At 41.2% G+C, this 18,388-nt stretch overlaps 1 protein-coding gene across 1 annotated transcript; it reads right to left on the bottom strand.

Annotated features, from left to right (window-relative positions):
- Nucleotides 1-1,133: 1,133 nt before the first annotated feature.
- Nucleotides 1,134-12,109, bottom strand: MMGT1 (membrane magnesium transporter 1). The gene is made up of 4 exons (XM_027609026.1): nucleotides 11,799-12,109; nucleotides 7,903-7,955; nucleotides 5,788-5,891; nucleotides 1,134-4,194 (listed from the first exon to the last, which is right to left on the bottom strand). Exons 1-4 carry the CDS (start codon nucleotides 11,875-11,877, stop codon nucleotides 4,035-4,037), a joined length of 396 nt encoding a protein of 131 aa, XP_027464827.1. The 5' UTR covers nucleotides 11,878-12,109; the 3' UTR covers nucleotides 1,134-4,034.
- Nucleotides 12,110-18,388: the final 6,279 nt, after the last annotated feature.

The raw sequence follows: 18,388 nt of genomic DNA, 5'->3' as shown, positions 1-18,388 counted from the left end.
AGTATGAAAATGTGTTCCATATCCTTCATTAACATGCAATATAGCTAACGCAAGTTTAGCTTATCATTTATTCCGCTTCAGATGATCAAATGTTTAAAAGTTTAGTACCCAGTATCAGCGTGGGCCTTGGAAATAATTGTTCTTACAAATTATACGTGGGAGAATAACTGGGCCAAGATTCCTGGAGAACAATTTGGCAATAACTACTTAATTGAAAATGAAAAATATCCTTTGATCCAGCAATTCTATTGCTAAGAATTAACTATGTGGGTATAATCTCATTACATGTATAAGTATGTTCACTGCAATATGGTTTAGCTATAGTAAAATATTGAAACCTGAGATCCTCTCAGTGTTTGGACACTTGTAACACATTCCTACATTGGAAAACCACACAGTCATAAAAAATAATGAGGTATTTCTGTATATTCTGATACAGAAAGATCTTGTAAGACACAGGTAGCAAAAAACAGCAAGGTACAGAAGAATGTCTGATTCCTTTAACATAAAGTTTTTAAAATATATATTTGCTGGCAAATATTTTTCCCCAAACGAATATACAGGACACTCTAAGCTGATTCCCTTTGGAGAGAGGCATTAGGCACAGGAAGGAAGGGGACAAGTTTTAATGACATGCCTTTCTGTACCATCAGATTTTTTTGTTTTTGCCACATGCATATATCTTTCTTTTTCCCTTTCTAAAGAATACTTGATTTGGATAAGTGCCAAGTTTTACAAACCAGAACTACCCCTTGGGTTTTCATCAGACTCTGGATTTGCCCCTGATGCTTTAATCATAATGATTTCCCATTAAGTCTAAAGTTCTAACAAATTTGTGATGGAATGATTGGACACTGCTACTCAAGGACTGAAATTCTTATATCCCAAAGGTCCTTTGATAATTTATAAATATAAATGAGATTACACATTCTATTTCGACTCTAAAAAAAACATAAAATTGCAATTCGACTTTACATGTACAATAAAAAGTAAAGTATCCATTGAATTTAGTAAAACAGCATCACACTTGGAAAAAAAATACAGTCATAAAATTATCTCTTACATTTTTCTGGGGACAGAGAAGAGAATGAGATTTAAAAAACAAAAACAAAAACAAAAACCACTACCAAAAACAGGGTGAGACAATCATTTATTTATTGGACAGGGCAAGGCCATTTAAAGAGAGGAAACATATCCAAAAGAAGGTGTTTAGCTTGGTGTTACAGGCATTGATGTTCACAACAAACAACACTACTCAATACATCATGGAAACAGGCCACATACAACCAGGAAGCTGCTGTCATGCCACTCAAAAATAAGCCACAGTGCTTTGGAAACAATCATTAGGGAGTTACAGAGCATCATGGTGTCCAATCCGCCGATCTGCATTTTCTGTGGCTGGGCCATTAGCCCATAGCATTTGGCTGGTTCCCTAGTTATTAAGAAGTCTCTTCCTATATTCTAGACAGCCTTCAATAGTGCACACTTCTGAATGTCACTACAATCGCAGTCAACTGCAGGCTTAACTAGTCACAGCATTACATTTTTTTTTTGGACTACCCTAGGTAGTCATGGACTGTCTCAAAGTATTATAAATAAAATTCTGAATTTAATCCATTTAGCACTGTTATGATGCACCCAAATCACCTCTATTCCTATGGTACATACTGGAAAAAGAAAACAGAAATTCACTGGAGGAAACTGAAGAAGAAATTTGGGAAGCTCACCTGGCCTGAGGTATACAAGCTGCTAGCAAAGTTAGATGCACCTGAAAACCATGTCAATTCTCTGCCAAACTATGGGGCATCATTTTTACTGGGACTTTCCTGACTGGGCAGGCAAAGATTTCAATATCCATTCTAGAGACTAGCCAAAATATTATAAATAGTAGTATATCATGAGTGCTTGGTTATGAGGAAAAGCCATTCAGCCTATGATTGACGAAGAAACGTGGTAAGTGCCTGGCCCTCCCTACTCCACATCTGATTTGACCAACCACTTCCTTTCACAGCGATCACAGTTCTCAAGGGGAGAAGTTCTCACTCCACATAAAACAAAACTATACTTGGGAAGCCAGTCACTAAAGACCAGACATTGTGAGAATCCATTCATATTAAAGGACCAGAATAGGCGAATCTAGAGAGGCAGAAAGTACCTTAGTGGTTGCCTGGGGCTGGGAAGCGCTGGGGCAGGGGGATATGAGAGGCGCCTGCTAAAGGGTACAGGGTTTCTTCTGGGGGTGATAGAAATGTCCTAAAATGCATTGTGGTAGTGGTTGTACAACTTTGCGAATATATGACAAAACCACTGAACTGTACCCTTTAAATGGCTGCATTGAAGGTATGTAAATAATAAAAAAGGAAGGCAGCCCCCAAAGAGAAGAGGTTCTTTTGAATCAAGTCACACCTGAGGAAATGGCAGGCCAGCCTGATGGAAGGAGCTTGTTTCTCATACAATATTTTGATTTAATTATCACATTAACCCCTGAATTCCATTTTTAACTCATTTCTAAATTATCTTGGGCTATCAGCAGATTTCTAACTTTGTTCTCCTTAGAGAGCAGAGTCAGTGTTCCATTGACATATTGGGTTGGCAAAACAAAACTAAACAACAGTAAAAGCTCAATGACAAAAGAGTCTCGTGCTTTGGGGCTGTGTGTTACCAGGCAGAATAGAAGAGCTGAAGTCCATTTCTAATGGGAAAAATGCCATCCAGCAGAAGGGCCTCTTATGACTCTTGCCGAAAGCGTGTTGCTTTTCAAGTCTGCATAGTTATTCCCTTTGCACCTATACAATTCAAAGAAAGCAATGTTTTCATACCTGCACAGTTCAACAAAAGCAACCTTCTTTACAAAGAAATATTAAGCTACCTGCAGATCAAAGGGCTAGCCAAATCCCCTAAACCCAAAATTACTGTTTCTAATAAAAGTCTACTCTGTCCCCTCATCCTCAACTTCGGCAGCATCCAACAAAGATGGAAAAACTCTAAGCCTGCTAACGAATCCGAAGCTATAAAATAGTTTCTTAAATGACTTGGATTGTTTTTCATTGAAGATATTAGTTCCAAATATTTAAAATGTATTTGTCCCAATGCCTTTGAAGCCTACCTTTGATGAGAAGTTTCCTGTAGTTTTACTAATTTGCTAGTTTAGTAAGCAATAAAATAACAGAGACTTTGAATAAGTTAAACTGGCTGATGACAAGTAATCAGTTTTCTTCAGTGTTTACGATTTTTCTACACAAACAGGATAATTCATGAAATCATGAATGGTCTTTTGGTCTATCTTCAACTATTCTTTAACTATATAATCAATTGGGGAAATTTCTGACAGAGAAATGAAGAGAACACAAGTAGCTTTACAGCAAGTTGAATTTGTTAAATATATTTATGACAAAGAATTTCTGACACAAGAATTGCTCACTGCACACAGAACCCCAGAGAAGTGATGAAACAAGACAGTCGATGTTAGAAGGTATATGGGAGTGGAGTGGGGCGAGAAGTCATGAGAAATTAAAAACCGGCAAGCATCTGCTGAAGCAGAGCCACTTTTTAGGGGTCATAAGAAAAACTGATAAGCCACCATTTTGGTCTCTTTAGAGAAGTCCGTTTGTTGTTAAGAACCGAAGACTTTTTAACTTTCGTTCATGCTGCAAATGCAGTAGTCACATTATTTCCAAAAGGATCCTAAAAACTCAAGTGCAAAAGAAAAGAAATCTAAGATAATAAATAATTACAAAATCATCAACATTTTTCAAAGTAATGTGTTCAAAACAGTGACTTTTACAAATGATATGAATTTGTTTTAAATGGAAAAAAGAATTCTCTCTATGAAAGATCGAAGACTCATTTCACAGATAACTTATACTCCATTAATGATTTGATTAACAGTGTACAAACAAGGGCCATAGACTTTTTTTAATTAGGTCTGAAAGATCAATATAATATAAATACTGATGATGGGGGGAGTGTTTTATACCCCAAACTCCAATATTCCAGCTCTGTGTCCTGTCCTGTTATTATAATTTGTAAAAATCTTAACGACGCAGTGATTCAAGTTTTCGTAACTTCAATGATGTGTTCGAGGACAACGCATCTTGATTTGAAGAGTTTGTTGTATCCGAAGGCCGGAACAGTACTCGACCACGATGATTAAATACATAAAATGATGGGTGATTCCTTAATGTGTCAAATGTCCTTAAAAGAAAAAACAAAGCATCCACTTTAGATACATCTGTACAAAAGCCTATTTGAAAACAAGCAGGCTTCTAATGAATTATGAATTTGCTATGGGTTATACTCTTAACTAAGTTTAAATCCATGAGATCAGGCTATACATGGCAATCATACTGTCTCGTGATTTTTTTTCCTGTACAAGGAAAATAAGAAACCTGGAAAAGCAACATAAACCTCTCAAATCTTTCTTTCAGCCACTCCTTCCAAGATGCCTATGACTATAGCACAAATAATCGCTCAGCTTTAATCACTTCTGTAAATCTTAAAACTAGCTAGCCCGTGCCAAATAGCCTTTTAAAAAACCAGTACACAGATTGTACCTTTGATTATTCTCATTTGGCCCTCACTATTCAAGCAATATGATCGTTTCACAGATCTGTTTCCAAGAATCTTTCAAATACAACAAAAAAACTCCTCTGGCCTTCTGTACCTACTGTTGTCCAAACTCATATATTTTGCTACCACCTACTAAATTTATATATTTTGCTACCACCTACTTAATACCATTCTGTTTTACTTCTTCCTTTCCTGGCCCTTTGCCTGTGATTCCCGGTAGACTCTTTGTAAGAACTATAGTGGGTGGTAATAGTAGAGTATCCTTTCTTCTTTCCCAGTGAGATATGTGTAGTCGAAAAAAGTTCACAAACACCTAAGTGTACGGCTTTTAGTACTGGTTTGTTTAAACATTATTTTCCTGAACAAAGACAACTCTGGCTTGATAAAAACTCAAATCTCAAAGTCAGCCCACCTAAAATTCCAAGCATACTCCTACGTAAAATAGGAAGCCTGACATGTGACTATTTAAAATGTAAATTGAAAAGTAAAAGTAACAAGAGGGTGAGTTTATTCTAACAAATGTTTATTGTGAACCCTTCTGAGGACACACTGTAAAGGGTTAAAATTTCCAGGCTCAAGAAGGTAGGTAAAGTCCAGAGATGGAATTGAACAAAGCTAAAGGATAACTTTATGAAAGTAAGCAATATGGAAAAGAAAAGCAAGCCAAGCTCAAGAAAATAGCTTAGAAGCAGCACAGGAGAAAAGAGAAAGCAGAATAACAAATATACTGTAATCCAAGAATAGGGAAGGGCCAAAGAGCAGTTTAGGTCACAGTCTAGGCTCAAGTGATAGAGGAAACGGACCAAAAACCCCTATTCTTCCAAAGACTAAGCTGGGACATGAGGATAAAAAGAGGAAAGAATGGAAGGGAGGGGGGTGGGAGGGGAGGGAAGGAAAAAAGAAAAGATGAAAGGAAAACATTTCTGAGGGAATATCTTCCTATTTGTCTATCCCCTTCCACCCATCGAACCAATAAATAATTTTAAGCAAATATATCATGACATCTGAGTCTAATGTCAATAATCTGTCATTCAACTTCCATTTTTCTATCATATCAAACACTGCCTCAATATTTTGACCTCATTATTCACACAAACTGCATCATCAAAATGTAAAAACAAAATCAGCTTTTATGTACCAGAAAACATACATTTTAAATTATGTAAATGAAGCGAAACCCCTAGGAAACGAAGTGCCTATGAAAAGGGAAGGACTTACTTATTTTTTAGTTCCGAAGTGGCATCCATGTCTTTAAACTCTCCTGCAATATGAACTATACCGTAACAGGTAACTGCAAAGGCCAGGAGTGTCTGAAGAACTATCTGTGAGTATAAAGATTAAGATTATCAAATAACATACAAATGTTATCATAAAAATGTATAATTTTCCCTCCATCTCTTTTTAGCCTCTGACACGTATTTCTCCCAGATCCTATCAAGGAGTCAATTCTCACTTTAAATAATTCGAACTCAGACACAATAAAATCTTCTATAAATTCTGTGGAGCAGCTGCAAAAATACTTCTAGGTTTTGCTCAAATAGCAAACAGGTACTGAGCCATTCAGAACTCGGTTACCAACAATTACCTGCTTCCAAGAGCAACCAGGAATTTGTTAATGTATTATCGTTAAATATCATAGAGTATAAAGAAGAATACCCCTGGACCCACCACCCAGCTTAGGAAATAAAACTACCAGTCCCTTTCAAGTCCCATGTGTCCCTCTCCAATTATTTCCTTCACCAACCCCCTCAAAGTTAACGATAGTTAACTATAGTTAACTATTGTACTGAACTGTACATTAATCAATTCTTTAAGGTTCTTCTTTATAATTTTACCAGCTATGTATGTACCTCTAAAAAGTATATTGCTTACTTTTTCCCATCTTTGAACTTTTTTTGTGAGAGTCATCCCTGTTGTAGTATATCGTTAGAGCCATTCATTTTCTTTGTATTTTATATTTCATTATATGAAAATACCCCAATTTATTCATTCCACTGCTGATGGCTATGTGGGCTGTTTCCTGTGCATTACTTTCACAATGCCTATATAGATATCCTGCAGTAGGTCTCCTGGCACATGGGAGTAGAACCACTGGGGGACAGTATACACACATTCAACTTCATTAGGTAATAACCAAAACGTTTTCCAAAGAGGTTGTGCAAGCAACAACTTGCAGTGTTTGATATTAACAAACCTGGGATTACAGGCACATTTGATTTTCTTGATTGTGATTTTTCTGTATTTTTCAGATTTCCCAGTTTGTAAACAGAAGCAAGCCATTTTAAATAGATATAAATGAATATGTATGTGGTATTGGGGGAGGGGTAATCTACCACAAAGCAAAGCAAAGGTGATAGGAGAGTGGCTTAATAGTCCCATCTATCATAACTTTCATTACAGACAACTAAAGTCAAAATTAGCCACAAGCTATTACTCTTTCTAAATTAAAACTAATGTCACATGTTATACCAGCTTACACATTCCCGCCACCAGTGAACCAAGACCTATTTCATACAATGCAATCATAGGCACCATTAACAAGAATGTGGCAAATCTATGAGTTATCATGAAGTTACGTCAAGATAAATAATGTTAATAAAAGGCTAATTATAAAACTATACACATATACACATTTTATATAGAGAGAGAGAGATAATAACTTTTTAAAAGAAGAACTGTTTTGATTAGGTAAAACTACACATAATGTAAATAAAGAATGCTGTTTATGCACAGGAGGAGAGCTGAACTACTGACATACTCCAAACTGGTGGGAGTAGCAGCAGAACTGCTGAGCAGTGAGGTCACTTGTCTTTTTTATTGTATGGGGTCAGTTTTACTTTTTACGCTTACTGCTTGATTCTGTTACAAAGAAGTTACTATTTTGTCATTTAAAATCCATTAAAGATTAAAAAAATGGTGACTGAAGTTCACATAGCATTTCAGCTTAAAAAAAAAAAACCACTTCCTTGTTTTTCTTTACTTTTGCCACCTACATATATGTCCCTAAACAATGTTTAGTTTTGTTCTTAGACTTTACATAAAAAGGAACTTTGCTAAGAAATAAAGTCAAGTAATCAACTTAAGTCCATCTCAGACTATGAACAGAGCAACTTCTAGAACAACTACTTAAACTACAGTTCGAGAAACCAAACAGAGAAATCTTTTGTTTCCAAATCTTCGGGTTTCACAATGAGTGACAAAGAGTAAAGTAGTGAACAGATGTTACTTCATGTCGGGAAAATTTTAAGAGAACAAGAACCAGTAAAAAATTATTATAAGCTATGTGGCTAATTTTTAAAATATATTTTAACGGAATATAAATGACCAACTTACATCTATTGGCAGTGATTCATCTTCCTTTTCTGTTAATCGCATATAAGAACGATCTATAAACCAGAAGCATACCATTAAGGAAATTGTAGCCCATTTTTCTTTCTTAAAATGCAAGCAAATCAATATACCAAAGAAGCGGCTGACTTATATGCTACATAAAGTAATGCTAATCCCGGATTCCTCAAAAACCTCTATCTTCTAAGGCAGTCAGCCTGATCTTGAACTATTTTACTTTCATCATGACCTGCTTTGTCACCTTATAAAACACGGTAAGAGTGAAAGGTGAGCAAGTATGAGGAAGAAATACCTAAACAAATTTTTTTTCCTTTCGGTACTATGGGAAAACTAGAATCCTCTGAAACTAACAAGTTTCTTTCACTAACTGGTCAAAGAAATCACAATTATTTAAAAACGGATAATCCTACAGAAAATCTCAACTCTGAAATAGCACCGCCATCACACAGTATGGATAAAATAATACTGGCATGGACATGTTTTTTTCCTGAGAGACTATGTTGGGGCAGTGGTGGGATAGGATAAATTCCAGAATGTCAATTTCTGCCTCTCTGATTAAGTCCTAATTCTGCGGCTGCCTTAGCCTCAGGAAGCATCAATGTATGAAAGAAAAGGACCAGGATTTGGAAGCTGATAAGCTTGGATCATAAAACCAGTTCCTCCACTTACTGTCACTGACTTTATCTCATCAAACCTTAAGACATCTTCGTGCACTGTAACATGTATCTCAATTTCGGAGTGTTAAAATGTAGGAGTGGGAGGGGGAGTGTGTCTTAGAATCAAAGAAATACAGGATCTTTCTGCTGCCTAAGTGTCTGCAACAGTAAAATGGGGACAGTATGAATATTACAGCAGATTACGTGGTAGCCATTCCGCCATAACAAAGTTCATCCCAGCAAAGGTGAGCGTGCCATAGTACAACAGTGTGCTATCTGCTGCTACAGTCTGACATGACACAATTAGCTTCAAAGGTAAATATTAGTCCTTTTGCAACATGAGCATTATAAAGAGGTCCCACTGCTGTGACAAATGCCACAAGGCATTCTCATCTCACCGGAAACACAAAAACACAAAATCCTAATTCTAGAAAAACCTGGCACAATCCCTAGTTAACAATGTGCTGTGGACTTAAAAACCCAAATTGCTGTGAGTGAACATGCAGTGACTCTTAAAAGAAAATGTGTTTAGAGACATTTCTGAAGTTTTATCTTACAGGTTTAACATAAGGACCGGTGTAAAAGAAACATCAATCCAATACCAAAAATAGGTTTGGCTAACTTCCTATTTGTCCGTTCAACTCCTAGCCAGCTTTCTTCTTTGCATGCAGCCTAATCTGATTCTAACACTACCTCTAACACTACCTCTAACCAGGCATTTCCTCATCTGTAAAACGAAGGGGTTGGACTTTAGAGATCTCCTTGCTCGAGTACTGTAAAATTTTACAGCTGAAGCCAACTGTAGAAAATGACGCAGTACTCCACAGTATCCTGATCTCTAGGGTAGTGTTTCTCAAACGAATGTGCAGACAGATCACCTGGGGATCTTATTAAAATGCAGATTAGGATTCAATAAACTCTGGGGCGGGGCCTGAGTTTCTGCATTTCTAACAAGCTCCCAGGCGGTTCCCTGAAGGCTGGTCCGTTGAACACCCTTGAGCAGCAAGGCTCTAAGATATTCCCTTAAGCCCCTCGTCCCCCACCTCCCATCCCCGGCCTGTCTCCACACATCCTGACATACTCTTAGCATAGCATCTGTATCACTTTATTGTGGTTCTTTATTGATTCCACTTGACTTTGAACTCCCTTGGGGCATCACTGTACCTCTGGCACCTAAGCACAGCGCAATTTCAACCACTTACACAAAACTGAATTTCACAAAGCAGTGTAGCACACAGGCTCTAGAGTCAAACTGCTTGTCTTTGAATCCTGGCCCCACCATCATCGCTGTCAGTTTGTGCAAGTTTCCCAGCTTGCACAAACTGCGTGTCTCAACTTCATCTTTCAAGAGCGGTAACAACAATAGCTACCTCACAGGGCTTTTGGTAGGACTGAATTAGATAATACATGTAAAGCGCTTAGTTCCGTGCCTGGCACATAGTAAGCATTTAATAAACGTTAGCTATTATTATTGTTATCATTAAAGACTGGAGCTTTGGAGAAACTGTCACAGAATAGAGAAGACCGGGGAAACATGACAATCAAATGTAATGTGCTACCCTGCTTGATTCCTAGAATAGAAGACCTTATTGGAAAAACTGGTAAAACCCAAATAAAAGTTAGACTTTAGTTAGTAGTATTATACCAATGTCAGTTTCTTAGGTGTGACAATATACCGTGGTAATAGAAGGTGTTATCAATGCAGGAAACTGGGTGGGGGTATACAGTAACTCTACTATCTTTGCAACTTTTCTGTAAAATTTCAAAATAAAAATGTATTTAAAAAATAAAGCAGAGTTTCCATCAGACAAATGTCAATACATGTTTATAAAAAGTAGTTAAAATAACTGGATCATTTTAATTCTATATAACAAACAAAAGGTTTTATCTTGAAAAAAAAAATAAAGCTTTGGAGGAATTCACATTTCATTTTCTACTTTATTCCTGAAGATGGAAGGTAATCTAGCAAATGAATAAAGTTCAAATTTGAAGTCACTTCCTTCATTCAACAAATTTATTGAGTACCTACTGTGGGGAACATTGTGCTAGGCACAAGGATCGCAGCAATGAATAAAATGGGCTGCCCCCGTGGGCTCTACAGGCTGGGACAAAGGTTAGCAAACTTTTCCTGTAAAAAGTCAGATAACAAATATTTTGGGCTTTGCAGGCCATACTGTCTCTGTGTCAACTACTCAACTCCCCACTTGGAAGGCAGCCAGACAATACCTAAACGAATGGGTGTAACTATCTGCCAAGAAAACTTCACTGATGGACACTGAAACTTGGATTTTATATAATTGTCATGGATCATAAAATGATATTCTTTTGCTTTTATTCCCCAACAAATTAAAATGTGAAAACATTCTTAGCTCACTACAAAAACAGGAGAGGCCGCATTTGGCCCACAGGCCAGTTTGCTGACCCCTGGTCTAGTAGAGAAGGAAGACCACAAAACAGATCAGCTGTCTCAAGAGTGCACTACCTCCTCTGCTAGACTCCAAGTTTCTTCTTGATAATACAATTGCATATGTATGCTAAAGTACTTTTACTTTTTTTCTTTTAAACTTCCCAGTGACTCTGTGACATAGAAAAAGAATTAAAATCCACCTCAATGAAGGCTCAGAGAAGGGACATGACTTGCCCAAGGTCACACAGATTTAGCGGTTAAGCAAGTTTTTCAGAACCAGCCCCCCCAGACTCCCAGTCCAGTGCTCTTTCTCCTGTACCACAGTGCCCCCATGAGGCAAACGGTCACTTAACTTCTCAGTCTCTGCCTGGACAGCCCAGGCGTGCCCAAGATGTTGTCCACCTAGTTGTCATGGGACCATGAGCATCGAGGTCCTCAATCTGACACTTTCTTTGCCTGCTCAGCCCCACGCTGGATCTGACATCACCTGTCCCGGATTCCCGGACCGACGCCCTCTCTGGCCACCCTGCAGCCTGACATAGACTCCCTCTTTGCCCACCCTGCAGCCAGCTCAGAGCCCTCTCCCAGACACCCTCTTCCCCTTCCACCCCTGCGGCAATCTCGGGTGCCCATCTCCTCAAACTCAGACTCCGAGCCTTCCACCAGGAAGCCCCGCGCCGCTTCTCGGAGTCACCACCTAACTCTAAGGGTTCAAATGACCATTCCTGGGACACTCGGTCCGACACTCCCTCAGGGTGCTCCCACACACCGCCCCCGGAGTCCCACACAGGAGCGGTCGCAGTTCCCCCAGCACTTACGCTGCGCAGCGGAAAAGGCCGCGTGGGCTAGGGCAAAGAGGCCGACGCCCACCAGCCCCTTCCACAGTGACGGCGCCATGATTCCGGAGGAGCAGCAGCCCAACAAAAGAGGCGAAGGGCGGCGAGCGGTTCCTTCTTCCACTGGCGGGTGTCCGCGCAGCGCAGAAAGATGACGTCACCGAACCCCTGGGCGCGAAGTGCCTCAGAGGTGGAAAAACCAAAGAGCCGTGAGAAAGCGGAAGCAGGAATGCCGGGAAGAAGGGGAAAGCGACACGGAATAAGGTCCGCGAGTGACCATGAGCCGAGCCTGCGTGCGCGGTCTCTCCGTGAGGGGCGGAGCTAAGCGGAGAGCGTACCAAAGGAGGCGAAAGCGGATCAATGGGGAAGCGGAGCGGAAGGGCGCCAGCGAATGAGCGCGGGCCGCGGGGCAAGGGGCGGGGCCCGCGAGAGGCCCGGGCGGGGCCGAGAGGCGGGGCGCCGGGAGGGCTGGAGGCGGAGGTTCAAGGCCGGCGGCGCTGGGTCTCTACTCCTCGCAGGGGGGTTTGTTTGTTTGCTTTGCTTTTGCCTCCCGCTGGGTCCTTTGTTTTCTGCTGGCGGATACAGTGCTTCGGCCCTCTGGGAGCCAACACTGCTGAAGGAGGCAAGGGTGTGAAAGCGAAGAGGCGGGTGGGGTGTAGAGGAGAACAACCCGGTGTTTGGAACCCCAAACACGTGGCACGCGTGGGATGCTCCGTAAAAGTTAGTTCCCTTCTCCTTACCTTCAAAAGGTCTTGAAGAAAGACTCGCGCCTCAAGGGGTGTGGTGCCGCGCGGGAGGGTTTTGTCCTGAAGAGAGGCAGTTTACGTTAGGAAGAAATGGAAGAATAAAAGGACGCGCACGCCAGCCCACCTCATCTATCTCTGATCAGAAAAAAAAGCGTACTCTCCTTTCTCGATTTGTCTTTGTCTTCATCCCCTAAAATGTACACATTCATTAGTGAGAGTCTCCCCTTCTTTCCACTCTGCTCTCCTTTGGCGAGCTCTCCTCTTCATTCCCACCGCAAGCGGTAACACAGTAATTCCAAAGCGATCTCAAATGTCTCTCTTTGGCTCCAGACCTGCTAATCGCTTATTTCTATCCTGCGACACTTCAAACCGAATATGGCTAAGACAGAATTCATCCATTTTTCCAAACTCTGCACCAACTCCTCCAGTGGCCCTTGTCAGATTGGCACAGCGTTGTAAGCTGCATATCACAAGGTAAATGCCCTCAACCTTGTCAGGATTCTACTTTTTAGCTGCATCAGTTTTGCTAACTCTCATTTGCTCAAAGATGCCTATCCTGGACACCCCTTTTGAACTTGCAATCTTCCCGTTCCTGGTCCCCTTAGCCTGCTCTATTTCTTTCTTTTTTTTTTCAGTATCAACTTCTGAAATATTCTATAATTTACCTGTTTCTTATGTTTGTTGTGTTATTATTGTTCACTGTCTCTCTTCCCCCATTGGAACATAAGTTCCAAGAGAACAAAGATTTCTGTCCATGCCTAGAACATTGCCTGTCACATATGGTAGGCATTCAAAGAATGTTTGCTGAATGAATTATGGGAAAGAAGTGGGGAGTGAGGCTACATCACTTTCAAACAAGGATCTCTATAGAGAGTCCTTCCATTTTTTTGAATTGGGTTCAGAAATCCCTGGGACTTGCATATACTCTTAAATTTTGATGACCCCTTGATTGATGATAAACATTTTCTGACATACTTGAGCTTCCTCAAAGCTGAAAAAAAATTAGAATATAAAGAAGGCATCCAAGAGCCTTCAGATTACCTTTATACGATTTTTGTCCTCCATCTCATTTTCCAAACCTTTAATTATGGTCATTATTTTCGTCTGGGCCCACTCCAGTTCTTTCACCTCTAAGCCAAGATTTGACACAGTACTCAATCAATGTCAAGTACAGTGTAATGTATTCCTTACAAATGTAGGCATATTTATAAACCACACAATCAGGAAGAACCAGGAAATAATCTTTCTGTACTTGACAGGAAAGTGCTTCCTTCACCCCTGGGAGGTGGCAAGATAGAAAAGATAATTGACCGGGAAAAAAAAGTCTCAACCCTTGGTTTTAGCTTTGATAATGGTAAAATTGAAAATAGCCTTTTCAGGCATCCTACTAAATTATCTCTGCTAATATTAATTTATCCGAAGCAGAAAAATGATTAGGTTTCTTAAGGGAGCTGAGATCTGGTTCCTTTCCTTTGAAAAGATGAGGTTACAGAAAAGGATCGAGTGAGACAACACATATAAGTTGTTTAGAATAATCCCACTCTTGATCTCTGGGTTGTAATTTCGAGCCCCATGTTGGGTGTGGAGATCACTTAAAAAAAAAATAAAATCTTGAATAAAAGAATAACCTCGCATGGTGAGTACTCAATAAGTGTTAGCCATTATTATTGCTGCTGCTGCTTCTGTAGACTCTTGTAGCTATTTTTCCAGACTAAAGGGGTTCTTTATCCCTTTAGTCTTTCTAAAAACATTAGTTGCTTCTCCCCTTTGGTTATTTTAATTGCTCTTCTCTGGACCATTTCTAGATCTACTAATATCTCTCTTGGGGGTTCATTACCACATCTGCACAAAGTATCCTAGGTTACTTGTCTGGGGTTAATATGATTATTTATTTCAAGTAGCCTTGACATTGAAAATGACACCAAAAGTCTTATTCACTTTTTTAGCACACTGAGCTGGTATGTTCAGGAAATAAATGTAAAACTCTAGCACCATACTGGGTCCTAACTGATATTTGGGTTTTTGTTGTTGTTGTTTGTTTGTTCAGAGAGCAAGAGAGAATGGGCAAGCATGCATGTGGTAAGGGGGAAGGGCGCAGAGGGAGAGGGAGAGAGAATCCCAAGCAGACAATGTGCTGATCAGGGAGCCCAACGCAGGGCTCGATCTCATGAACCTGAGATCATGACCTGAGCCAAAATCAAGAGTGGGACATTTAACTGACTGAGCCACCCAGAGACCCCTCCAACTGATATTTGTGACCTATTCTTCCTCCCACTTCTTCTTTTTTTTTTTTTTTTTTAAGTAGGCTCCACACCCAGCATGGAGCCCAATGCAGGGCCTGAACCCACAACCCTGAGATCAAGACCTGGAGCTGAGATCAAGAGTCCGACGCTTAACCGACACTTAACCGACTGAGCCACCTGGGTGCCCCTCTCCCACTTCTTGAATATACACATTCCCTATACCACTGCCCTAAAACTGGGTCTCTTTCTACCCTCGGTTCTTCGGAGAACACACGAACTCCTATAACTTCAATGTTGTGTGTGTAGCTACCACATCTTTCACTGGTCCTGACTTCACTCCTGAATTGCAGAGTATCCCTCCACTTGGATATCCCGCCAGTCCCTTAAATCCAACCTGTTCACAGCCAAGCTGTACCTCCTGACTCCCATTTTTAATGCTATTAGCAGCCCTGTGTTTTCAGGTTATGTGGGTTCAAAACCTTGGAGTAGTCTTCCAATCGTTCTTCCTCAAGCATTCCCCATCTACCCACCCGATCAGTTGCCATGACAGGTTAGTCCTACCTCTTCATCAGCTGCTGTACCCAGCCTCCCTTCTCTCCTTTCCATTCCTACTGCATACAGTAAGTTAAGGCCTCCTGACTTTTCAGCAGGACTACGTTTCTAGCCCCCCCCCCTTTTTTTCTTTTACTTTTCTAACCTGAACCGGCCTCCCCTACTGCCCATCTCTCTACATTTCATTCTTCCCCCTTTCTGCTGCCAAATTAACATTGGGGAAGCTTTGACCAGGGAAATGAATGAGTTAAAAAGGTCTGTGGCATAAAGATCTTCCACAGTATGGCCTCAGCTTTGCTTTCCAGCCTTCCCCTTTCCCCCCAGTACGGGAATGAGTCGATTCAGTGTTTATCAAGCACCTCAGGTAAGCCAATGACTGTGCTAACCACTGGGCTAAACTTATCTACACTTTTCAGTGATCAGGTATTTACTGAGCACTTACTATGTACCCAGTACTGTAGAGTTCTCTTTCAGTTTAATCCTTGAACTGAGTCTATGTCCCTAAGAGAATTTAATGTCATCTGCAAACACGGAGATTTCCTTGGTCCTCAGTTAAATTTGAGAGACATTCATTGATGCTTAGGTGTGTTTTATTTTTTTAAAAAGATTTTATTTATTTGACAGAGAGAAAGAGAGAGAGAGAGCACACAAGCAGAGGGAGCGGCAGGCTCCCCACTGAGCAGAGAGCCTGACACAGGGCTTGATCCCAGGACCCCGGGATCATGACCTGAGCCAAAGGCAGACGCTTAACCCACTGAGCTACCCAGGCGCCCCTCAGATGTGTTTTATTGTGTACCTATTTTGGTTAGACCTTATGCTAGATGCTGTCAGTAAAGAAATAAGTAATGCCTAGTTCCTGCCCTCAGAGTACCCATGACCTGTGGAGTAACAAAAGTGTAAATCAAGCATGACAATATTTCAGGAGGGCTAAGAGAGAGAGAGTTGCCCAGTGGACTGTGGGAGCTCATACAAGGGGCCCCAAACTCAGCCTCAGGACATCCCAGAAAGCTTAGTGACCTTTATTCTGAGTTTTGTCAGAGGATAGAGGTTAGGTGAGGAAAGGGTTGAAGGACATTCAAGCAGAGGGAACACATGGAAAGGCACATACATGTGTGGAAACCACGTGAAGCATTCAGGAAACTGCAGAGTTCAGAATGGCTGAAGCAAAAGATATTTGAGGGAGAAGGGTAGGCTATGAGGTGAAGAAGTGGTCGGGAGTCGGGGCTTATGGAGCATCATGGGCCAGGCTAAGGAGCCACAACTGACGACAACGGGGTCACTGGAGGGTTTGGAGCAGGGCTGTGCTATATATAATCAGATGTGTGCTTCAGAAGGATCCCTCTCATAGAAGTATGGAATGACAGTTGGTGGAGACCAAGGCCAAGGTCAGCAAACCTTGCCCGTAAAGGACCAGACAGTAAATATTTTAGGCTATCTGCAGACTCTACAGTCTGGCAACTACTTAACTCTGCCTTGCAGTGCAGAAGCTGCCACAGACCATAGGTAAACAAATGGGCACAGCCGAGTCCAATAAACCTTTACTGATGGACACTGAAATGTGAATTTCACATCATTTTCATGTGTCACGAAATGTTCTTTTGATTTTTGTTCAGCCATTTAAAAAAAATGTATAAAGCATTCCTAGTTTCAGGCCATACCAAAACAGGTGGCAGACCAGATTCCATTGGCTGTACTTTGCTAATCTCTGGACTAGCAGATAAGAGTGTAGAGAATGTAGCCAACTCTTTGGAGAAGCTCATCTCTGACGGGGAGAGAAAACTGATGTGGTAGTGGAGGCAGGTGTAGACAAAGGCCTGTTTCTCAGAAGAGATCTGGAAGTGGTTTTGGAGAACAGGAAGAGATAGTGGGCCAGTTTTGTAAGAAATGAGTCATGGGGATGAAAGGCACAGCATAGGAAATATAGTCAGTGGTATTGTAATGGCGTTGCATGGGGACAGAGGGCAGCTACACTTGTGGTCAGCACAGCAGAACGTATAGACTTGTGGAATCTCTATGTGGTACACCTGAAACTGATAATGTAACACTGTGTGTCCACTAGACTTCAATAAAAAGAAAGCTAGTGGGGCGCCTGGGTGGCTCAGTCGTTAAGCGTCTGCCTTCAGCTTAGGTCATGATCCCAGAGTCCTGGGATCGAGCCCCGCATTGGGCTCCCTGCTCAGCGGGAAGCCTGCTTCTCCCTCTCCTGTTCCCCCTGCTTGTGTTTCCTCTCTGGCTGTCTCTCTCTCTGTCAAATAAATAAAATCTTTAAAAAAAACAAAAAGAAAATAAGAAAGCTAGTGGACAAGGAGTCGTTGAAGATGGTGGAGGGAGATGATGGTTGGAGTAGATCCTGGAAGAGGCAGGGAGGAGGTGATGGAATGCAGAGTACAGACTGCAGTGTATGTTTCGTAAGGGAGGAGGAAACATCTCTTTCACTGAGGCCAGAGGGGAGGAAGAAAGGAGGGGCATTAATAGGATACCTAAGCAGGTGGCAGGGTAAGGACGGTGAGGACTATTTTCTTGAGGATCTTGATTTTCGCAGTGAAAAAGGAGGCAAGGCTCAAATTCCAGGTGATTTATTGGTACGGGCCTCGAATCAGCCAGGATGAAAGCAGGGTGGGGGAGGGAGGTTGCTGTGACTCAGATGCCCACAGCCTCCATGAATGTGCAGGAGTGACCAGGAAGTCATTAGGTGACAAGGAATGGAGAGTGTTAGAGCTTAAAATGAAGGCTGGAGGAGTGAGGAGCTTGGAACAACAATGGGCAAGTGAGCTGAGTGGCAACTCCTTCAGGCCACATGATATAGGGCGTGAGTTGCACTTATTGTCTGTGTGCATGTGTAAGACAGTGGGGTGGTGAGGAGATAGCACCCCCTGAAACAGCCTCAGAGCATGTGATGTCCTGGGTGATTCAAGTACCCGTTAAAGGAGGAGACAGAAGGGACATCAGTGCAGCAACTGGCTTGGGTTGAGAGAGGGATACATTCTCAGGGGAGCCAAAACTCATGGGGATTGGCCCACTTGGTAGAATC

This window comes from Zalophus californianus, chromosome X (assembly GCF_009762305.2).
Source record: "Zalophus californianus isolate mZalCal1 chromosome X, mZalCal1.pri.v2, whole genome shotgun sequence".
Taxonomy (NCBI): Eukaryota; Metazoa; Chordata; class Mammalia; order Carnivora; family Otariidae; genus Zalophus; species Zalophus californianus.
Note: the sequence above shows the minus strand (reverse complement) of the source record. Positions and strands in the feature narration are given on the sequence as shown.